This window comes from Cetorhinus maximus, chromosome 20, assembly GCF_964194155.1.
Source record: "Cetorhinus maximus chromosome 20, sCetMax3.hap1.1, whole genome shotgun sequence".
Classification (NCBI taxonomy): domain Eukaryota; kingdom Metazoa; phylum Chordata; class Chondrichthyes; order Lamniformes; family Cetorhinidae; genus Cetorhinus; species Cetorhinus maximus.
Genome location: NC_135898.1, coordinates 78,422,897 through 78,447,725, shown reverse-complemented (window position 1 = coordinate 78,447,725; position 24,829 = coordinate 78,422,897). Strand labels below are relative to the sequence as shown.

The following is a 24,829-nucleotide window of genomic DNA, read 5'->3' as shown; positions in this document are numbered from 1 at the left end:
CACTGTATCATCTCCAATGCAAGTATATCTTTTCTTAAATATGGAGACCAAAACTACACTCGACACTCCAGATGTGGTCTTACCAAAACCCTGAATAACTCTCGCAAGGCTTCTTTATTGCTGTACTCCAATCCCCTTATAATAAAGGCCAACAAACCATTTGCATTCCAAATTGCTTGCTGTACCTGTATGTTAACTTTTTGCATTCCTTATATGAGCACACCCAAGTTTCTTTGAACATCCACAATTACAAGTTTCATACCTTATAAAAAAATTCAGCTCCTCTATTCTGGTAAATAGCTGAGGTCCCAGCATTGATCCTCGTGGTACGCCACTATAATTCGCTATTCGCTAAAATGAAGAAGTCCAATTTATGCCCAGTCTCTGCTTCCTAACTGTTAACCAATGCTCTATCCATGCTGATATATTACTTCCAACTCTATGTGCACTTATCTTGCCTATTAACCTTTTGTGTGGCACCTTATCAAAAGCCTTTTGGAAACCCAGGTATACTATATTTACTGGTTCACCCTTATCCGCCTTACTAGTTACATCCTCAATAAACTCCAATAAATTTGTTAAACAGGATTTCCCTTTAGTAAAACCATGTTAACTACATCTACTGGTTCCCCTTTATCCACCCTGCTTGTTAAATCCTCAAAGTGCTCTCATATATTTGTCAAGCCCGATTTCCCCTCACAAAACCTTGTTATAGGAACATAAGACTTAGGTGCAGGAGTAAGCCATTCGGCCCTTTGAGCCTGCTCCGCCATGTGATAAGATCATGGCTCATCTGGTTGTGGTCTCAACTCCACTCTCCTGAATGCCCTCCCATGTTCTGGTCTCCTTTGACTCCCTTGTCTATCAAAAAATCTATCCAACTCAGCCTTGAACAAACTCAATGACCCAGCCTCCACTGCTCGCTGGGGAAAAGAATTCCATAGACTAACGACCCTCTAAGAGAAAAAAATTCTCCTTTTTTGTGACTTAAAAGAGATACTACTAATCTTAAACTGTATCCCCTAGTTCTGGTCTGCCCTACAAGAGGAAACATCCTCCTAGTGTTCATGCTATCAAGTCCCCTCAGGATCTTATATGTTTCAGTAAGATCATCCCTCATTCTTCCAAACTCCAATGGGTATAGGTCCACACTGTTCAACCATTCTTCATAAAATGAGCCCTTAATACCAGGAATGATTCAAGTGAACCTTCTCTGAACTGCTTCCAATGCCTGATTGTATTATGATTTTCTAAATGTCCTAATGGATTCTATAATTTTCCCAATGACAGACGTCATGCTAGCTAGCCTATAGTTTGCTGTATTCTGTTTCACTTCTTTCTTGAAGAGGCATTACATTTGCTGCTTTCCAATCTGCAGGGGCCTTTCCAGTGTCTAGGAAATTTTGGAAGATTACAACCAAGGCATCCACTATCTCTGCAGCCACTTCTTTTAAGATCCTAGATGCAGGCTATCAGGTCCAGGGGACCTGGCATCCCAAGTCCCATTAGTTTTCCCATGACTTTTTCTCTTGTGATAGTGAATGTTCTAAGTTTCTCTCTCCCTTCTGCATTTGATTTTCAACTATCCTTGAGATGCTTTTTGTGTCTTCTACTGTGAAGACAGATATAGTTTCCTTCGACAGCACCTTCTAAACCTGTGACCTCTACCACCGAGAAGGACAGCAGCAGATGCATGGGAACACCACCACCTCAAACTTCCCCTCCAAGTCACTCACCATCCTAATTGGAAATATATCGCTGTTCCTTCACTATCGCTGGGTCAGAATCTTGGAACTCCTTCCCTAACAGCACTGGGGGTGTACCTACACCACATGGACTGCAGCGGTTCAAGAAGGCAGCTCATCACCACCTTCTCAAGAGCAATTACGGATTGGCAATAAATGCTGGCTTAGCCAGCGATGCCCACATCCCATGAACAAATTAAAGAAAAACTTGCTCAAAGACCCTGCCATTTCCTCATTTCCCATTATTAGTTCCCCAGTCTCACCCTCTAAGGGATCAATGTTCACTTTAGCTACTCATTTCCTTTTATATACTTTTAGAAGCTTTTACTGTCTGCTTTTATATTCCTTGCTAGTTTTCTCTTGTACTCCAATTTCTCCCTCTTATTTAGAAACCAGCAAAGCATGAGTAGAAATGTAAAACTTTCCCAATCTTCGACCCTTCCACTAATCTTCACAGCATTGTACACCTTTTCTTTCAATTTAATACCTCCTTAATTTCCTTAGTTAGCCAAGGCTGGTGCATACTTCTCATAGAGTCTTTCTTTCTCAATGGAATATATTTTTGTTGAGAGTAATGAATTATCTCCTTAATGCCTGCCACAGCTTCTCAGCCCTCTTACCTTTTAACCTACTTTTCCAGTCCACTTTAGCCAACTTTGTCTTCAGACCCTTGTAATTGCCTTTATTTAAGTTTAAGACATTTCTCACAAATCCACATTTCTTAATTCTCAAACTGGAGGTGATATTCCATCATGTTGTGATCACTTTTGCCTAGAACATCCTTTACTATGAAGTTCTTAATTAATTTTGCCTCATTAAACATTACCAGGTCCAAAATAGCCTACTCCCTGGTTGGTTTCAGAAAGTATTGTTCGAAGAAACTGTCCCGAAGACACTATGAGCTCATACTCCAGGCTACATTGCCAATTTGATTTGACCAATCAACGTGAAGATTAAAGTTACCCATGATTATTGCAGCACCTTACTTGATGTATACTCTGGGGAGACGGTGGCATAGTGGTAATGTCACTGGACTATTAATCCTGTGACCTAGGCAAATGCTGAAATAAAAACTGAAAATGCTGGAAAAACTCAGCAGGTCTGGCAGCATCTGTGGAGAGTGATAAAATTTCCTTTCTCTTTCCACATACACTGCCAGAACTACTGAGTATTTCAAGCATTTTCTGTTTTCATTTCAGATTTCCAGCGTCCACAGTATTTTGCTTTAACCCACGCAAATGCTCTTGAGGCATGGGTTCAAACCCCACCACAGCTGGTGGAATTTAAATTCAATTAATAAATCTGAATTATAAAGCTAATCTCAGTAATGGTGACCATGCAACTATCATCGATTGTTGTAAAAACTCATCTAGATTTTAGGAAAGGAAATCTGCGATCCTTACCTGGTCTGGCCCACGTGACTCCAGACCCAGAGCAATATGGTTGACTCTTAACTGCCCTCCAAAATGGCCTAGCAAACCACTCAGTTCAAGGGCAATTAGGGATGGGCAACAAATACTGGCCTTGCCAGCGATTCCCGCATCCCATGAAAGAATAATTAAAATAATCCTATTCAACAATGTCTCCCCTTTATGTATCTTATTCCTCTTTTCTACTCCTATGCACTGGTGTCTACTCCCCTGCCAATTTAGTTTAAACCGTCCCCGCGAACACTTTGGTCTCGGTCTTGTAGAGTGCACCTCATCCCTTTCGAATAGGTGCGTTATGTCCCAGAACTGATCCCAATGCCCCAAGAATCTGAACACCTCCTTCCTTCACCATGCCTCAAGCCACACATTGATCTTCCCTCTCCTTCCTATTTCTACTCTCACTAATGCATGACACTGGGGACACGATTTTTAAGTCGACGGGCGGGCAGGATTGGCGGGCCCAGGATCGGCTGGGGAACGGACCGCTGACCACAATTGGCCCCTGACCGCGACTTCATGCTGGCTGGCCAATTAACAGCTCAGCGCTGCCAGGGTGGGGGAGCGAGGAGAGCGGGTGCTGACATCAGTGCGGGAGAGCGCTGGTAGAAACCTCCCTGAAGGCAAAGAGCTGCCTCAGGGAGCTGAAGACCTGAAAAGCATTAAATAAAGTTTTAAAAATCAGGAAAAAAATGTGCAAGCATCACAATCAGTCACCTGAACAAATACATGATAAAAATGCTGTCCATAGATTTTTCTTTTTCTTTCATTTAATAACGGAAACCTCATCCCGTCCTTGGATGAGGTTTCATGAAAAATGCAAAATCCACCTCGCCAATTTGCCCGTCCGCCAACCTTAAAGTTGGATGGACCATGAAAAATCAGAGAAACGGCACCTTTAATTACCTTAATTTGCTCTTAATTGTTGTGGGTGTGCTTCCAACTTCTCCAAGCACCTGCCGACTGAAATATCGCGTGAGCGTGGGATGACGTCGGGACGCTAGCCCGACGTCATCTCGCGTGATTTCGAGTCCAATTAGGTTGGTCGCGCGCCCACCCACCAACTTAAAAATTCTGCCCTGGGAATAATCCAGAGGTTACTAATTTTGCAGTCTTACTTTTTAACTTCCTCCCTAGCTCCTGAAAGACAATATACCTCTGATCTCTCAGCAGCAGCAGTTCATCCTGGGTCATGTGGTAATTTGATCTTCAGGGATGTGGCCAGGGACCAAGATACTGAATCCAGGCAATATCTCTCATTGGTGCAGAGGACTGTAGAGGCTAGATCTTTAAGTGTATTCAAGGTTGAGATGGACAGATTTTTAATCAGTAAGGGAATCGTGGTATATGGGGCAAAGGCAGAAAAGTGGAGTTGAAGATTATCAGATCAGCCATGATCTCATTGAATGGTGGAACAGACTTGATGGGCCGAATGGCCTACTACTGCTCCTACGTCTTATGGAATAAAAACAGAGAGCACTATAAATACTCAGCTGGTCTGGCAGCATCTGTGGAAAGAGAAACAGAGTTAATGTTTGAAGTCAAATAGAACTTAGGAGCAGCAGTAGGCCATTTGGCCCTTCAGCTCTGCTCTGCCATTCAATAAGATCATGACTGATCTGGTTGTGGTCTCAATCCCAGTTATTGAACCTTGCACTTTTCAAACAGCCATCTTTATGAGGTATTTCTCTGCAGGTCAGTCAAATTGTCATGTGGTTCCTTTACATTGTTTTATATTTCAGTGAGTTGAAATGATGGGAAAAAGAATCTGAAATAGAATCAATAAATGTAAATCATGTGGGTCTGGACACCAGATGCCTTAAAGTTGGCCATTTCCTTGGTTACACACGTTGCAGTTGTATAGGCTTATCTGCCAGATTTCATGATCTGTGCTTGCCAGCAGCAAGTTTCCATGCCACCACTGGAACCAAATTCAAGCCTCAAATCTCAGAAGATGCTGATTCCAGAAAGGATTCTGTGTTGAATTTGGTGGATTTTTAAAAAGTGCTTTGATGAGATGCAGGCAGGCCAGCAAGGCCAATATTTGTAATCCATCCCCAGTTCCCATTGAAGAATAGCTTGCTAGGCCACTTCAGAGGGCAGTTAAGTGTCAACCATATTGCTGTGGGTTTGGAGTCAATTCCCTTACTGATTAAAAATCTGTCTATCTCAACCTTGAATACGCTTAAAGACCTAGCCTGTACGGTCCTCTGACTGAAATAAGGATGGCAGGTTTCCTTTCCTTAAGGGGATTAGTAAACTAGATGGATTTTTTGCAACAATCAATGATAGTTTCATAGTGACCATTATTGAGACTATTCCAGATTTCTTTTATTTGAATATAAATTCTACCAGCTGCTGTGGTGGGATTTGAACCCTTGCTCCCAGAGCATTAGCCTGAGCCTTTGGATTGCTATCCCAGTGGCATTACCACTATGCTACCATCTCCTCATTAATCAGACTACAGCATGAGGACTATGTGTGAGATTTTGAATCAGTTTTTTATCTGTCTTATCCAGACATCATATGCTATACTGTTACAATGGTAACTGAGGGATCTTGGTTTTCACAGACGTGTTAATGTCTTACAGTTTTCCCTGTATGTCCTAACTGTAGGAAATCCCAAAAACTCCAGCTAAAGTGCTGCAAGGATTTATGGAACATTACTCCAGGGTCCTAGTCCTCTGGAAATTGCCTCACTGTGTCATGAACTCGAGTTGTTTTAAAGCCATGGTTTTCATTTCTGGACAGGATATCTTTCCCAGTGCCTGGGAAACATACTTAGGGTGTTATGATTCTGGACCAGACCCCCAAGTTTTTGGTATGATCCGCTTAGGGACCAGTAACATTTTGTTTAAAGTGGACAAAGTTTGAGATCCAAGACACTTCTTGAGAGAATAAAGACACAAGATTCCATGGTTTTTGAACAAACAAAATTAACTTTTCTATACAAGGTCAAAAGATAAAACAATTTACAATATCTATCTTATACTTTAACATTCAGGGTTAATATGAGGTACATATGAATTAACAGGCAAACTGTGGTCAAACACTCTACACTGCACAATAAATGACAGATGCAACCAAGAAAAGTCCCATTGATTTCTCAGCAACTCACCCAGATGTCAGTTTTCACTAAGTTACACAATCTCTTTAAATCCTGTTTCCCTATGAGGAATTGCAAGTCTTCACTCTTCCCTTTCGAAGATCTAACCTTGGAATTCTCTCCAAAAGTTGCTCTGATTCGGACTCTCAGAGGATCGTGAGTCTTTGGAACGCTTCCTGAAAAGGCGGTGGAAGCAGGATCTTTGAATATTTTTAAGGCAGAGGTGGGTAGATTCTTAATAAGCAAGGGAGTGAAAGGTTATTGGGGGTACGCGGGATGCAGATTTGAGGTTACTATCAGATCAGCCGTGATCTTATTAAATGGCGGAGCAGGCTCGAGGGGCTGAATGGCCTACATCTGCTCCTTGTTCTTATGTCCGTATGTACCTCGCAGGGTTTTAGTCTTGTCTCCTAAGACTCTGTTCTCCTGGATTCCCAAATCTGCACTCCAGTGCACGCACAAGCACAGCTCCACTTTTTTAGCCATGCCAAGCAGAATACTGCTGCAAAAGGTTACCTTTGCCCCATCGGCCCACCCCACGGAGTCACCAATTTTCCACTGCCTTTTCAGTTCTCCAGGACTTCTCCTGGGCCCTCACGACTTGGAGCCTGCCAACTGCAGCACTTTTACTGCTTGGAGTCTCTTTCTTTGCTCCTCTTTCCAGTGGTTCTTACCAGTGGTCTCCTCCTCCTAGTGTCTCCTTCCCCAGTTCTTTCTCTCTCGCCCTCTCTCTCTCAGAGCTTTCCGTGTCCTCTCTGCTTGGGTTCCCTATTTGGGACCTACCCCTGTCCTCTGTCTGGGACTGCTCTCTGGTATGCTGCCCCGTTCCTGGGTTGTGTGATCGGGTTGTCGCCATTTTCCTTTCTTTTTCTTCATGCAGGCTAACTGGGCACTTGTCCTTGGCCTGAAGAACTCCAAACACTGGACTGCACATGCACCACCCACTCCTGATCTGTGCATGCGCAGAAACCTCTGGGGCATGCTGGGATTTGTAGTTCCCAGCCTCCGCTCGAGAATCAGGTAAGTTTGGATCTCTTAACAAGGGCCTGTGAGCACAAATTCACATCACATCTGTTAGTGGGCCAAATGCTTGGGTGCTGGTTACAGGAAATTTTGAACACTTCCATCACTATGGCAATATCTCATGTTTTGAGATTCGCACCACAAAGACACTTTGGTGCGATCTTTATTAAAATCCTTTTCTTCTGGTAAACATAACTCTTAATGGGCTAAATTCACAAGATAGAAAATCTTGGGAGATATGGAATAAGATTCAGATGGGATGAGGAATCAATATGTTGCAGACAGTAAAAATAACACTGAACATTCTAGTGATCATTCATATTATTTGTATTTATTATTTCTGCGATACCTCTGTTCGTCTAAACTGAATCAGGCTAGTGCATTCCACTCAAGTGAGGGGTTGTATTCAGTTGAACTGAAAGCTGATATAGGAGTCAGGATGATGAGAAAAACAACAGATTGCTGGGAAAGGAAACTTTATTCTTGGCTGAAGAGCAAAATACTGTGTTTTGGTTTATTATAGTCTGTAGCTATACAGAAAGTAAAGCAATGAGCAATCATGTTATGAGCATATTTTTTGTAATTACACTTGTTACTTTACTGTTATATTCAATGTCACTGTTTACAAAACCTACCTTGTACATTTTATGGATTAATCGGTCTACATTCACACTTTTCAGGGAATTATGCATTTGAACCTCACGGCTCATAGGGATACGACTAAATATTACTGTCTTGACAATGTCACCACTATCCCAAACAAATTTTTACAAAGTACCATCTTTTGCCTTTTAAATTCTGGTAGATATAAAAGACCGCATGGCAAATTTTCAAAGAAGAGTAGGAAGTTCTGCTGATGTGTTTGCTAACTTTTTCAACCCTCACACACCAGAATAGCTAGCTAGTCATTGATCACATTGCTGTTTGTATGACCTTGGGTGCACAGATTGGATGCAACATTTGCCAATATAATTAAGCAAAACTATATTTCAATACAATTCATTGGCTATGGAACACTTTGGGATTGCCTGAGGATGTAACGTGTGACAAATAAATATAACTATTTTCTTTATGACAGTGAGAGAAATATCTTGAGCTTTAGAGTATTGGTTCTAGAATTTTCCAAGTTGGAAAAATTTCTTGCAAGTCACTTTAAGGAGCTGATTGTGAAAAGGATGAGCAGTATTAGGTAATATGCAGAATGCTGGAGATGTTATAAATCATGCTTTCTAAATTAACTTAATTTCCTGTTTATTTCTAAGGATAGACAATGTATTGGTAGGGAAAACTGTAAGTGAACAATGGATTATCTTTAAAGAAGAGAGTTTGGGTATAGTCGAGGTTCATTCTCATGATGGGAAAAGGTAGGACAAACAAAACCAGAGCTCCCTAGATGATGAAAGAGATAGTTGTCAGGTTGATAATACTACTGAAAACCAGGCTGAATATAGAAAGTTCAGAAAGCAAGTAAAAAAAGAAATAAAAGCAGCAAAAAGAGAGTATGAGAAGAGATACACAGCAGGTCTGGCAGAATCTGTGGAGAGAGAAACAGAGTTAATGAGTGGAATTTTACGGTCCCAGTGGTGGGCATCATGGCGGGCAACGTGGTGGATGGGACCGGAAAATTCAGAGTGCGGCCAAAAGTCAGTTCCCCGCCAGCGTAAAAATGGATAGCAATTTTCTCCTCAGCACTTTCACGGCAGCTCGGGTTGCCCGCCACACCATCGGGAATGGCGTTTGCATGCCTTTCCATGTCACGAATGTTCATTAAAAACCCAGCTTCCTGGGATCATGCCCCATTTCAAATCTAATAGCCACACCGACAGCTAATTAGACCATCGTGAATCACGATCAGATATAACTGACGTGCACCTGGCGAGCTGTACTTCACTCGCGACTTCAAGGTTTGTGTGTGCAATAGCTGCCTACCTTTCACTGCACTGCGCTCGTGGCTGCTCTGACTCCATGCCATGGCTGCTCAGGCAAGACCAGCGGCAAGGGAAGGGAAGAGCTGGAAGGTATACACTTGACTGGGAAGGGGGTGTCCGACAGGAGGGAAGGGGTGGACAGAGACACATGACTTGTGGGGGAAAGGGAAAGGGGAAAGGGAGGCATGTGGACAGAAACACAGGAGGGAAGAGGTGGACAGAGTCATGAATGGGGGGTGGGTATGCTAAAGGGAGGATAAGCCTAAGGCACCTGGCGCAGTGTGCACCATGTAATCATGGCCAGAAAACAGAGACAGAGTCCTGGGGCAGTGTGCACCCATGTAATCAGGGCCAGAAAGCAGAGGCAGGGGAAGTGATGGCGTAGTGATATTGTCACTGGACTAGTAACTGAGAGACCCAGAGTAATGCTCTGGGGACCCGGGTTTGAATCCTGCCATGGCAGATGGTGGAATTTGAATTCAATAAAAATCTGGAATTAAAAGTCTGATGATGACCTTGACAAAGTTGTCCTCACAGAATCATACCTTACAGATAATGTTCCGGACACTGCCATCACCATCCTTGGGTATGTCCTGTCCCACCGGCAGGACAGACCCAGCAGAGGTGGTGGCACAGTGGTATACAGTCGGGAGGGAGTTGCCCTGGGAGTCCTCAACATCGACTCCGGACCCCATGAAATCTCATGGCATCAGGTCAAACGCGCATAAGGAAACCTGCTGATTGCCACTTACCACCCTCCCTCAACTGATGAATCAGTGCTCCTCCATGTTGAACACCAGTTGGAGGAAGCACTGAGGGTGGCAAGGGCGCAGAGTGTTCTCTGGGTGGCGGACTTCAAGAGTGGCTCGGTAGCACCACAGCTGGCCGAGTCCTAAAGGACATAGCTGCTAGACTGGGTCTGCGGCAGGTGGTGAGGGCACCATCGAGAGGGAAAAACATACTTGACCTCTTCCTCACCAACCTGCCTGCCTCAGATGCATCTATCCATGACAGCATCAGTAGGTGTGACCACTGCACAGTTGTTGTGGAGACAAAGTTCCATCTTCACATTGAGAATACCCTCCATCGTGTTGTGTGGCACTACCATCGCTCTTAATGGGATAGATTTCGAAAAGATCTAGCAACTCAAGACTGGGCACCCATGAGGTGCTATGGGCCATCAGCAGCAGCACAATCTGTAACCTCATGGCTCAGCATGTTCCCCCACTCTACCATAACCATCTAGCCAGGGGATCAACCCTGGATCAATGAAGTGCGCAGGAGGGCATGCCAGAAGCAGCACCAGGCATACCTAAAAATGAGGTGTCAACCCGGTGAAGCTATAACACAGGTCTACTTACATGCCAAGCAGCATAAGCAGCAAGTGATAGACAGAGCGAAGTGAACCCACAACCAACGGATCAGATCTAAGCTCTGCAGTCCTGCCAAATCAGCTGTGAATGGTGGTGGACAATTAAATAACTCACTGGAGGAGGAGGCTCCACAAATATCCCCATCCTCAATGATGGAGGAGCCCAGCACATCAGTGCAAAAGATAAGGCCGAAGCATTCGCAACAATCTTCAGCCAGAAGTGCCGAGTGGATGATCCATCTCACCCTCCTCCGGAGGTCCCCAACATCACAGATGCCAGTCATCAGTAAATTTGATTCACTCCACATGATATCAAGAAATGGCTGAAGGCGCTGCATACTGCAAAGGCTATGGGCCCTGACAATATTCCGGCAATAGTTCTGAAGACTTGTGCTCCTGAACTTGCCGAGCCCCTAGCCAAGCTGTTCCAGTACAGCTACAACATTGGCATCTACCCGGCTGTGTGGAAAATCGCCCAGGTACGTCCTGTATACAAAAAGCAGGACAAATCCAACCCAGCCAATTACCGCCCCATCAGTCTACACTTGAACATCAGTAAAGTAATGGAAGGGGTCATCAACAGTGCTATCAAGTGGCACTTGCCTAGCAATAACCTGCTCACTGACACCCAGTTTGGGTTCCACCAGGGCCAATCACCTCTGACCTTGCTTTGATTCAAACTTGGACAGAAGAGCTGAACTCCAGAGGTGAGGTGAGAGTGACTGCCCTTGACATCAAGGCAGCATTTGACCGAGTGTGGCATCAAGGAGCAAAACTGGAGTCAATGGGAATCAGGGGGAAAACTCTCCACTGGTTGGAGTCATACCTAGCACAAAGGACGATGGTTGTGGTTGTTGGAGGTCAGTCATCTCAGCTCCAGGACATCACCGCAGGAGTTCCTCAGGGTAGTGTCCTCAGCCGAGCCATCAGCTGCTTCATCAATGACCTTCCTTCCATCATAAGGTCAGAAGTGGGGATGTTCGCTGATGATTGCACAATGTTCAGCACCATTCGCGACTCCTCAGATACTGAAGCAGTCCTTGCCCAAATGCAACAAGACCTGGACAATATCCAGGCTTGGGCTGATGAGTGGCAAGTAACATTTGCGCCATACAAGTGTCAGGCTTATAATTAGATGCAAATATATTAAAATGATGTTCCCGATGTCCAGTGGCGGGAAATGCGGCCTGTCATTGACAGGCTAGCGGACAATCGCAAACTGGTTTCAGGACAGCGTAAAATTGATTTTTGGCCTTACCATATTGTCGGCTTACGCCTGCCATAATGCCCGACGCCAATGGGGGCAGAAAATTCCAGCCCTGGTGCCCTTACCTGGTCTGGCTGACATGTGGCTCTTGACCCACAACCATGTGGCTGACTCTTAATGGCATGCTGAAATGGCCCAGCAAGCCACTCAGTTGACACCACGACTTTATCAAGAATAGTTTGGATGGCCAAGAAATGTGGCCCTGTCAGTGACATCTACCCTGTAAATAAATGAATAAAAAGAAATTAAAAAACAGTATGCAAATGGCGTTAGCCACCACTTCCCAGGGCAGTTGGGGCCCTGGAAGCTGCAGTTGGAGTGCGATTCTTCTGTGCTCCTTGACATTGACTGCAGACATTCTGACAGGCTTCCCAATGTGCTTCCCAAGCATTTTGTTTTTCATATCCATCTGTGAATTTCTGTAGTCTGCCCCGTCAAATTGCTTACCTGAGTTCGCAACTGCAGAATCCTGTGAAGCATTGCCCCCTGGCAAGCTGCCAACTGGGGTAATCTTGCACCCTGTCCTGGCTGCGGGCCATGCATGCCTGGTGTCTCACCAAATGTGGATCCCCCCTCTAAGCTATCCTCTAAATTACACGCAATGTTAACAGCTGTGCTGGTGGCTGCATGTGTGAAATTGATTGATAGCGTGTCTTCATCATCACTGCCTTCTTGCTTTTCTCCATTGCCTGGCCAGGTCGTACTTGGATATCTTAAAGGGGAAAGTTACATGGATATAGTTATGGAATTGTGGGAGGAGGCAAAGTAAGAGGTACATGCTTGCACCATCTGCAGCTTGTAAATCAGAAGAGAATTTGAGATAAGGAGAGATTGAAAGTGAGAAGGAATATTTGATATAAGGATAATGTCATCTTTGATGGTTTCAGCCCATTGCTGGCCATAGCTTCAGCAATGCCTGCCCCAATAAGAGTCAGTGCCATCTCCGCCATCAGGGTTAGGACATGCAGCTGTGCCTGTCCCCTTCTGGTCATCTCCTGTTGCTTCTGGTTGTGTGCCACCTTGTCCTGCAAGAGAGAGGAAACTGTGTCAATGAGTGTGGTGCAATCCGTTTGGGTGATCTGGCTGTATTGGTTTAATATCTGGCAGTCTGAGAGATGTGGATGTGAGGCTTGCAGCAATGCTAGGTGTGTGGGAGTGTGGTGAAACATAAGAATAACAGGTATGAGTCCTGCTAGATAGAGATTGTTGGTAGGTGAGTGATGGGGATGTGATGAATTGAGTAGTGTCTGAGGCTAGTATTGCAGTTGGCCACTCATGTGAAGTCATTGAACTTTTTGTGGCACTGCATCTAGGTCCTCAAGACTTGATTCCTTCCATTGACCTCCAAAGCTATCTGCTCCAAAGCCTTCTGAGTGTATGTCTGGAGCACTTCTGACTCCTGCAGATACAGGAGAAATCTCCTTCTTTCTACCTTCTCCACCAAGGCCTCTAATGCAGCACCCAAAACCTTTGAGCTCACTCTTTCCCATGTTCTGCCATTCTTCACTGTTTCCCAGGTCACTCACTTCCTGCACAACTGCTAGAACCTGCTCCAGCCACAATGCACTTCCCTGTAAGAGCTGCAGGCTAGCTTTAAACAATGCAGGCTAGCTTTAAATGCTGCTAATGGTGATCTTAATAAAACATATAAGATTCTGAGGGGGCTTGACAGGATAGATGCTGAGAGGATGTTTCCCCTCATGGGGGCATCTAGAACTAGAGACACAATTTCAAAATAAGGGGTCTTTCATTTAAGAGGAGAAATTTCTTCTCTCAGAGGGTTGTTAGTCTTTGGAATTTTCTCCCCCAATGAGCAGTGGAAGCTGGATCATTGAATATATTCAAGGCTGAGTTAGACAGATTCTTAATTGACAAGAGAGTCAAGAATGACGGGGGACAGGCAGGAAAGTGGAGATAAAGCCACAATCAAGTCAACCGTCATCTTTTTGAATGGAGGAGCAGGTTCGATGGGCCAAATAGCCTACCCCGCTCCTATTTCTTATGTTCTTATATCTGGAGCCTTGTAATGTGCTATCCAAATATCATTCAGTTATCTTAAATGCTTGCGATGTTTTTTAAGAAAATCTTCAGGCTGCAGAATATGCTTCAGTCGCTGCTGTGGGAACAAATATTAAACCCAAGACCAGGTTTTTGGAGAGGTTGAGATCTTCAAATAAAACTTTAATGAATTAATTAAAAGACAATTTAGTTGATAAATATAATTATGTGGCTGTGAAATAGGTATTTTTTAACATTTCACTTAACACGTTGACCCAAATCCCGCAGTCCCAATAGTGTCGAGCACTGAGAAGTTCGCCACTATTGAGGGCCACAATAACTCAGCAACTTTCAGGGTAATGCTTGAAACTGGATATTGTGGTTCGCTTAAAAGGGCGCTGGGGGAGCCCACATTGATGGTCTGCTGGGACCTGTTAGCATGTAAACGTGGCCTGTATTCCACAAGTATTTGCGCTGATTTATTGAGGGCTGTTCTGGGCGTAGAGCCTGCTCAGGAGTGCAGCCCTTTAAATCAGCAGGAGTGTGAAAAGTACCTTCACCCCAGCACTCCACCCCACCCCTTGCCCCTGCTACCCCTCCCACTCAGCCCACTTCTCCCCTGCCAATTACACACTGAGCTCCTCAGTCCCTTCAAGTACATCAATAGTAAAAGGATGGTAAAAGGAGGAGTAGGGCCGATTAGGGACCAAAAAGGGGATTTACACATAGAGGCAAGAGGCATGCCTGAGATATTAAATGAATACTTTGCATCTGTCTTTACCCAAGAGGTAGATGCTACCCAGGCTATGGTGACAGAGGAGGAAACACAGTCACTAGAATGGTTTAAAATTGATAAGGAGGAGGTATTGGATAAGCTGTCGGTACTTAAAGTTGATAAGGCACCGGGACTGAATGAGATGCATCCAAAGAATATTGAAGGAAGTGAGAGTGGAAATTACAGATACACTGGCAATAATCTTTCAATGTTCTCTGGATTCAGGGGGAGGTGCCTGAGGACTGGAGAATTGCAAACATTATGCCCTTGTTCAAAAAGGGTTGTGAAAATCTGCCCTGCAATTACAGACCAGTCAGTTTAATTTCAGTAGTGGGGAAACTTCTAGAAACAATTATTCGGAATAGAATTAAAAGTCACATGGAAAAATGTGGATTGATTCGGAAGATTCAGCATGGATTTGTTAATGGAAAATCGTGTCTAACTAACTTGCTGGAGTTTTTTGAAGAGGGAAAAGAGATGGTTGATGAGGGAAAGGCTGTTGATGTGGTGTATATGAACTTCCAAAAGGTGTTTGTTACAGTGCCACACAACAGACTTGTGAAGAAAGTTATAGGTCAGAGAATAAAAGGGACAGTAGCAACTTGGATACAAAGTTGGCTGAGGGATAGGAAACAGAGAGTAATGGTTAATGGGTATTTTTCAGGCTGGAAGGTTTGTAGTGGAGTTCCCCAGGGGTCGGTATTGGAACCCTTGCTTTTCCTGATATATATAAATGATCTAGATCTTCGTGTGCAGGGGACAATTTCAAAGTTTGCGGACAACAAAAAACTTGAGAGAATTGTAAACTGAGAAGAACAGTGTAGAACTTCAAAAGGACATTCACACATTGGTGGTGTGGGCAGATAGGTAGCAGATGAAGTTCAATGCGGAGAAGTGTGAGGTGATGCGTTTTGGTACAAATAACATGGAGAGACAATATAAAATAAAGGATACTATTCTAAAGGATGTGCAGGAGCAGAGAGACCTGGGTGTATATCTACATAAGTCATTAAAGGTGGCAGGACAGGTAGAGAGAGCTGTTTCTAAAGCATACAGTATTCTAGGCTTCATTAATAGGGCCATAGAGTATAAGAGTAGGGAGGTTTTGATGAACTTATATAAGACACTGGTTAGACCTTAGCTGGAGTATTGTGTTCAGCTCTGGGCGCCACACTATTGGAAGGATGTGAACGCATTGGAGAGAGTGCAGAAGAGGTTTATGAGAATGGTTCCGGGGTGAGACACTTCAGTTATGAGGAAAGATTGGAGAAGTTGGGACTGTTTTCCTTGGAGAGGGGAAGGCTAAGAGGAGACTTGATAGAAGTTTTCAAAATCATGAAGAACCTGGACAGAGTAGATAGGGAGAAACTGTCCCCGCTTGTAGAAGGATCAAGAATGAGAGGGCACAGTTTTAAAGAGTTTTACAAAAGAAGCAAATGTGAGGTGAGAAAAAACTTTTTCATACGGCGAGTAGTTAAGGTTTGGAATGCGCTGCCTGGAAGCGTGGTGAAGGTAGGTTCGATTGAGACATTGAAGAGGGCATTGGATGATTATTTAAATAGAAACAATGTGCAGGGTTATGGGGAAAAGGCAGGAAATTGGCACTAAATTAAAATGTTCAGAGAGCTGGTGCAAACACGATGGGCCGAATGGCTTCATTCTGCACTGTAACAATCCTGTGATTCAGTGGTGCGGGTGTGGGGAGTTTAGGAGCAGAGCCATTGGGTGCTGGGAGTGGGAGGGTGTTGTGATGGGGTTCAAGCCATTCAGAAGGGGGGGTTGGAAGCAGAGCCAAGGGTATCCGGGAGTGGGGTGAGGGGGGCGGTGAACAGAAACGGGGTGTGGGGAATCGGACCTGAGCCAGAAGTGCTGGAGGGGAGTGAGAGTTAGAAGTACAGTCCTTTAAATAAAACATTAAAAACAATTATATACCTGCCACTGAGCTGAAGGCAGACCTCAAGAGGCATATCTTGAGCTTGTGACGTCAGAGGGGTGTGCCTTTGCTGAGCTTGCACCTCAGCACTTGGCCTCCCTATTTAACTCCCCGATGCATCCACAATGCAGTTGGGAGAACAAGTTCTCACTGCAGCCTACAAAATAGGTAAGAATGTAGTTTTAAACAGAGTGGCGCACGCCTTCTCTTCCCCAGGACCACAAGATCCAGACCATTATTTTGCGCTTTGGAAATTTCAGTTCCTGAAAAATGATGGAAGGTTATTTTTGCAAATGCAGTTTGAGTGATTCAGTTGGTTGACTGGCAAAACATGGTGGTGGAAATTGACAACTAAAATTAATGGGCAATGTTGACAATTTAAAATCGGAAAAGCCGAAACAAAAGTCTGACAAAAATTATGACAACAGGAAATAAGGTTTATCGACAGGAAATGCATGCTTCATGCAAGATTTTTTATTAAGTCTTATAAATATTTGATTATTATATTAAATGCCTCTTTTCTGCCTTTGATGAGCTGGTATTAGCAGGTAAAATGGAACACTACTTTCCAACACTACAGAAAGTTTCTTTGCCTCTTGCCTGCAACACAGTTTGACTTCATTTCACGGGATGAATAAAAAGAAAGGACTTGCGTTTATACACTGCCTTCCACTTAGGAGGTCTCAAGGTGCTTTACAGCCTTTGAAATAATTTTGAAGTCTAGTTACTCTTATACCTGCAGTTGCAGCAGCCAAGATCCCACAAAAGTATTGAGATAAATAACTGGACAATTTGTTTTGACGATGTTCTTTGAAGGATAAATACTACCAAGGCACTTGGAGAATTCCCCTTCTCTTTTGCTAAAAAGTGGAGATGGATCTTTTGTCAACCTGAGAGACAGACAAAGCTTCAACTTACATCTCACCCAAAGAATGGCACCCCCAATAATGCAGTACTTGCTCAGTACGGCACTGGGAGTGTCAGTCTAGGTGATGTGATCAGATTTCAAGAGTGGGACTTCAACCAACTAACCTAGAGGCAATAAGACCAAAACCTTCTGAAATGGCAAGGGCAGTCTAGATTATTGAGCCAAAGGCTGACACCTCACATTTCCCATAGACATATATTCATAGCATTGAACCTTCTTTATTCTCAGTACCACTATCAGGTTTACCTCCAGAGGGGCATTTACTGTATATGTACCAATAACCTGCAGAATAAATTACAAATTAATCTCGCTACCAGTGACTGACCTATAACCACCAGTACTTTTACATAGTTAAACAGCTAAAATTGCTCTCTACTGACACAGCCCAAGTTTAGCAGGATAATTGTATTTTTCGTGGTTCAGGTGAACAAGGTATGAAAATATCACAAGCCTAGTGCTAGGTTTCACTGAAATCCCAACAGCAGCACTGAATTCGATAATATTTGCTTTCTCCACTGCAGGTTGGTGGTTTGTGAGTACAGCGGAGGAGCAGGGCTGGGTCCCAGCTACGTACCTAGAGTCACAAAATGGAACCCGCGATGACCTGGACATCAGCACTACAAGAGCTGGAGAAGGTAATGCAACCATTACTCTTTGCATAACATCCAAAAATACCAGTTGGCGCTTCACTGTATCAGTGCCCAGTAGTGTGGGCTAAATTACCTGGACTACAACAGTGCCTAGTGGCATGGGTTTAATTTCCTCAGCTAGATCATTGCCCAGTTGCATGGGTTTAATTTCCTCGGGTAGAGCATTGCCCACTGGCGTGGGTTTAATTTCCTCAGTGTATAGTGTAACAGAAGAAGGTAGTAGCTAAAGTAAACATTGGTCCCTTACATCCTCAAAGAAATCTAATAAATTTGTTAAATGTGGTTTCCCTTTCATAAAACCATGTTGACTCTGCCTGATTGTATTAATAACGTGAAACCAGAATTAATAATGTGAAACCAGAAAATGACAGAGTATTTTCTATTTGTTTTAACAGCAGAAGACACAAAAAATATCCCAAGAATAATAGGAGAAAATTAAGGGGAAGGGCAGGATTTAAAACACGCGCTATCACTCAGGAAATAAACTAGGGGCGGGTTTTCCAGTCCTGTCACTTTCACGCTCAAAGTCAACATCTAGAAAATCCTAATATAATCAGGCAGAGTCAATATGGTTTAAAGAAAGGGAAACCATATTTGACAGATTTATTAGAGTTCCTTGAGAATGTACCAAGCAGGGTGGATAAAGGGGAACCAGTAGATGTAGGGTAGAATCATCCCAGATTTGCACTAAGTGCAGTAGCGAGCGTGAAAAACAACGTTTACCCACCAGCTGCAATGACGGGTTTTCATGCCATATCATCTGCTTCCCACCTCATTAATTATGCAGCCACAGGAAACACGCTGTCTCGCTGGGAAGGTGCCATGGGAAGGGAATGAGGTGATGGAGGAGTGGGTCAGGGTGTCACGGAAGGAACGGACCCTGCGGAATGCTGTCGGGAGTGGGTGAGGGAAAGATTTGTTTGGTGGTGGCATCATGCTGGAGTTGGCGGAAATGGCGGAGGATGATCCTTTGAATGCGGAGGCTGGTGGGATGAAAAGTGAGGACAAGGGGAACCTTATCATGGTTCTGGAAGGGAGGGGAAGGGGTGAGGGCAAAAGTGTGGAAGATGGATCGGAATCATCCTCCCACACTGGATCATCCAAACACATCGGCCTGGGTTCACTACTGTACATAAGTGACGTGCACCTGGCGAGCTGCACTTCGCTTGGGACTTGGAGGTTCGTTTGCCTACCTTGCTTCAGTCAGCACTCGCAGCCATCAGCGCCAGGCTTCACAGGCAGCACCACATCACTTTTAGGGGGCTCACAGGCAGGTTTCTACCTACCAGAAAAACCATAAGGCGGGGTGGGTAGCTTCTCAAAAGGCTGCAGGGCTAGGGCTTCCTTGGGGAAGGGGAGAAGGGACCTCAGGCCAGGGAAGAGGCTGTAGGGCGAGAGCTGTAATGGGGTAGGGGGGTATCCCAGGGTGTGTGGGGGGGCACATGTTGATCTGTGCAAGTGGCCTCAAGATGGTGAGGGCTGAGGAGGCAGTCTCCAGTGGAGATGAGGCCAGATGGAGATGTGAGGGTGTGTGTGAGAGAGTGAGTGGTGATGTCCCTTGAGCTGGCAGTGAGTGAGATGCCAGTGAATCTGTGATGGGCTTGTGAGTGTGTGAGTTTAGAGTGATGAGATGGCTGCCTTACCCTGGCGGCAGGGATGAGATCATTCATCCTCTTTCTGCATTGGATGGCCAACTTCTTCTGTGCAGCGTTGGCACTGATTACCACTGACTGCCACTGCCAACCAAGCCGGAGTGGTGAGATTGCTGGACCACCTGTGGCCAGAGCAGGAGTGGAGACATCATGGCAGGCCTCTGCAAGTCATCCCAGTGATGGGTGACTGAACACTTTTTGGCTTTCATTTTGCTACAAGCCTCCACAGCGTCCAAAAGGCATTCCAGAGACGCGTTATTGACTCGGGGAGCTGCAGTCTTCTTGCCTTTCGGGGCCATGTCTTCTGTGCAGCAGTCCTGGCCTGGAAGTACTGAGAGGTGTGCACGCGACTGCACTTTAAATACGGCACTCAGCGTGAGGAGGCAGTGAGGTGACAGCGTGGTGGGCATACAAGAGCCCATCGCTATTGAATCGGCGTGTTTCCCGGGAATGCATGATTCATGGGATTGCGATGATATGGCATGAAAAGCCCCCATTGTGGAAGCGGGTAAAACGCTCTCTTTCCTGCCCATTACTGCACTTAGTGCAAATCTGGGATGATTCCACCCATTAACTCTGTTTCTCTCTCCACAGATGCTACCAGATCTGCTGAGTTTCTCCAGCATTTTCTGTCTTTATTTCAATTTAAATTTTAGCTAATCTCTGTCAACCATGTCAACCTTCATAGGTGGCAGAAATTTTTAAAAATCAGCAAGTCTCCCACCTTTTAACATTGATGAGTTGTCCATTTATTACATAGTTCCATGCATAGGGGAAAAGGGAAAAAGCTGCCTCTGCCTGTAGTTCACCAATCTTATTAACCAAACTTTATGCATTCACATACATGAACATTAGCCCTGATTTAGGATTTTTTACTTTCCCCTTTACTCTGACCCCATCTAATGGCTTACTATTGCCGACTCTATTTCTATCAAACTCTCCAAATATTCTGTCTATCTTGATACTACTCTTTGATATATCTTCCTCTCAGTTAATACTTCTGTACTTTTCACTGCCAGTTTTTCTCCTCTCCTCTCTGAATTTCCCCTCAGGCTCCCATACCCCTGCCAATCTAGTTTAAGTCCTCCCCAATAGAAAACCTCCCCGCAAGGACACTAGTCCCAGTCCTGTTAAAGTGTAACCTGTCCTCGTACAGGTCCCACCAAAACTGGTCCCAATGTCCTCAGAAATCTGAAGGCCTCCCTCCTACTCCATTTCTTCAGCCACGTGTTGAATTGCTCAACCTTCCTATTATGCTCACTAGCACATGCAACTGGGAGTAATCCTGAGATTACTGCCCTTGAGGTCCTGCTTTTTAATACCCTTCCTAACTCCCTAAAATCTGCTTTCAGAACCTCATCCCTTTTCCTGCCTATGCCATTGGTCCCAAGTGGACTACAACCACTGGCTGCTCACCCTCCCCGAAAAGATTGTTTTGCAGCTGCTCTGTGACATCCTTGACCCTGGCACCAGGGAGGCAACATACCATCCTGGAGTCAGATCTACAGCCACAGAATCGCCTGTCTGCTCCCCTAACAATGAAACCCCCTACCACTATAGCATTTCCACTCTTCCTCCTCCCCTCCTGTGCAGCTGAACCACCCATGGTGCCAGAAGTTTGGCTGTTGCTGCAGTTCTCTGAGGAACCATCTCGTTCACAGTATCCAAAATGGAAAAGCAGTTAGAGAGTGAGATGGCCTCGAGGGATTCCCGCACTACCTGCCTGTTTCTCTTAGATACTATGGCGGTCACCCATTCTGCTTGTGTACTTAATAGCTGCGGTGTGACCACCTCTTTAAGCATGCTATCCATGTAATCGTCATCATTATGGATGCACCGCAGTGACTCCAGCCACCGCTTGAGTTCTGTAACTCAGAGCACAAGTTTCTGCAGCTGATGACACATCCTGCAGATGTAGTAATTGAGGGCATTTAGCGCCTGCACGATTTCCCACATCCTGCAGGATGTACATTCCACATGTCTGCACACAGAAGGAAAAGTTGACTTTAGATCTGTGGTTCCCAAAGCTCTCCACCACTGAGGGTCGTCTTTGCCTCATGTCTTGGTCTGGTGATAGAGCATGATTGCTATGATTCGCCAACAAATTTTGTATTATGTAACTACCAGGATGACTGAAAAAAAATATGATAATTGAACAGTTGCTCATTTATCTAATAATTTACAAGCCACCTGCATATAAAATGTTTGTCCCTGGGTGGGCTAAAACCACCAACCTTTTGGTTAACAGCCAAACGTGCTAACCGATTGCGCCACAGAGACACTACCAGGATGGTTGAAGGCAAACCAGATGGACTTTGGTCTTTTCTCACCCTGCAATTCCAATGTTCTTATTGCATCTAAATGTTTCCACCTACTAATTCATTGTGTATTGATGAAGTGCTACTCATTTTCTCACTTAGTTGTTAAAGTTGTTGTCTCTTCATGTAATTTCCATATTGTGTTTGATCAACTATTTCCAATTCATTTTCAGTGATTGTTTTGAATCATTTTGTTGTACAACAACAAATTGAATTTTAACTCTCTGAGTACTGTAGGTACAAATAATTAAACTGTTCCAATAATCATAAAGTAATTGGTGCTAAAAAGTTGCTTCGTAAATTTAATCTGAGTTACATCATCCAGCCCTGGACAGTGTCAAGCTATTGAGTGTTGTTGGAGCTGCACTCATCCAGGCAAGTGGGGATTATTCCATCACATTCCTGACTTGTGCCTTGTAGATGGTGGACAGGCTTTGGGGAGTCGGGAGGTGAGTTATTCGCCACAGGATTCCCAGCCTCTGACCTGCTCTTGTAGCCACAGTATTCATATGACTGGTCCAGTTCCGTTTCCGGTCAATGGTAAGCCCCCAGTATGTTGATAGCAGGGGATCAGTGATGGTAATGTCATTGAAGGTCAAGGGGCGATGGTTAGAGCAGGATTAAATAAGAGCATGAGTAGGTCATTCAGCCCATCGAGCCTGCTCCACATTCAATAAGATCATGGCTGATCTGATGGTGTCCTTAACTCCACTTTCCGGCCTGCCTCCAATAATTTTTGACCCCTTTGTCAAAGAAAAATCTGTCCAACTCAGCCTTGAAGGTATTGAATGACCCAGACTCCATTTCTCTCTGTGAAATTCGAAATACTAACGACCCTCTGAGAGATGAAATTCCTCCTTCCCTCCGTCTTAAATGGGAGACCCCTTATTTTGAAATTATGTCCCATGAGGGGAAACATTCTCTAAGTAACCACCCTGTCAAGCCCCTTCAAAATCTTATGTATCAATAAGATCACCTCTCAGTCTTCTAAACTCCTAAACATCCTCTTCTGAACATTGACAATAGGCCCTACATGATCAACATCTGCTCATAAAACAACCCTGTCATCCCAGGAATCAACCTAACTGCTTCCAATGCAAGTATATCCCTCCTCCTTCAGGGGAGTTGGTGGCATAGTGGTATTGTCACCGGACTAGTATTCCAAAGGTAATGCTCTGGGGACCTGGATTCAAATCCCACCATGGCAAATAAAAAATCTGGAATTACAAGTCTGACGATGACTATGAAACAATTGTCGCAAAAACCTATCTGGTGCTGTTTAGGGAAGGAAACTTGCCATCCTTAGCTGGTCTGGCCTACATGTGACTCTAGACCCACTTGATAGTGGGGGATTAAGAGTTGACTCTTAATTAGGGATGGGGAAATAAGTGTTGGCCTAGGCAGTGATGCCCACAATTTCATGAATTAAAAAAAAGTTAAGGAGATCCCTCTGCACTGCAGCATTCTGCAGTCTCTCTCCATTTATATAATATGCAGGAATAATTCTGAGGGTGGCAAGGGTGCAGAATGTACTCTGGGTGTCCATCACCAAGAGTGGATCAGTAGCTTCACTACTAGCTGAGCTGGCCAATTCCTAAAAGACACAGCTGCTAGACTGGGTCTGTGGCAGGTGGTGAGGGAAAGACATACTTGACCTCATCCTCACCAATTTGTCAGTCACAGATGCATCTATCCATGATAGTATTGATAGGAGTGACCACCTCACAGTCCTTGTGGAGATGAAGTCCTGCCTTCAATCTTGTTGTGTGGCATTACCACCATGCTAAATGGGATAGACTTCGAACAGATCGAGCAGTTCAGGACTATGCACCCATGGCTGTGGGCCATCAGTAGCAGCAGAATTGTACTTGAACACAATCTGTAACCTCATGGCCTGGCATATCCCCCACTCTACCATTACCATCAAGCCAGGGGATCAACCTTGGTTCAATGAAGAGAGCAGGAGGGCATGTCAGTAGCAGCATCAGGCATACCTTAGAATTAGGTGTCAACCTGGTGAAGCTACAACGCTTGATTGCCAAACAGCATAAGCAGCAAGTGATAGACAGAGCTAAGTGATTCCTCAACCAACAGATCAGATCTAAGCTCTGCAGTCCTGCCACATCCAGTCGTAAATTGTGGTGGACAATTAAACAACTCATTGGAGGAGGAGGCTCCTCAAATATCCCCATCCTCAATGATGGAGGAGCCCAGCACATCAGTGCAAAAGATAAAGGCTAAAGGATTTGCAACAATCTTTAGCCAGATGTTCCAAGTGGATGATCTATCTGGCCTCCTCCAGATAGATGCCAGTCTTCAGCCAATTCAATTCACTCCACGTGATATCAAGAAACAGCTGAAGGCACTAGATACTGCAAAGGCTATGGGCCCTGACAATTTTGCAGCAATAGTACTGAAGACTTGTGCTCCAGGACTTGCCACGTCCCTAGCCAAGCTGTTCCAGTACAGCTACAACACTGGCATCGACTCGACAATGTGGAAAATTGCCCAGGTACGTCCTGTACACAAAAAGCAGGACAAATCCAACCCGGCCAATTACTGCCCCATCATTCTACTCTTGATCATCAGTGAAGTGATGGAAGGTATCATCAATAGTGCTATCAAGCGGCACTTGCTTAACAATAACCTGCTCACTGACATCCAATTTGATTTCTGCCAGGGCCACTCAGCTTCTGACCTCATTCCA

General features: G+C 44.6%; 1 protein-coding gene and 1 non-coding gene across 3 annotated transcripts in view; one reads left to right on the top strand and one right to left on the bottom strand.

The window, feature by feature from the left end:
• sh3pxd2aa (SH3 and PX domains 2Aa) overlaps positions 1–24,829 on the top strand; it is a 507,011-nt gene that overhangs the window by 399,619 nt on the left and 82,563 nt on the right. For both annotated transcript variants that reach the window (XM_078564963.1, XM_078564962.1), the window contains one exon: positions 18,024–18,137. In XM_078564963.1, the coding sequence (XP_078421089.1) occupies positions 18,024–18,137 (114 nt within the window). The remainder of the gene's footprint in view (positions 1–18,023; positions 18,138–24,829) is intronic.
• trnan-guu (transfer RNA asparagine (anticodon GUU)) lies at positions 22,011–22,084 on the bottom strand. Its single transcript has one exon. It is a non-coding gene; the product is annotated as a tRNA-Asn (tRNA).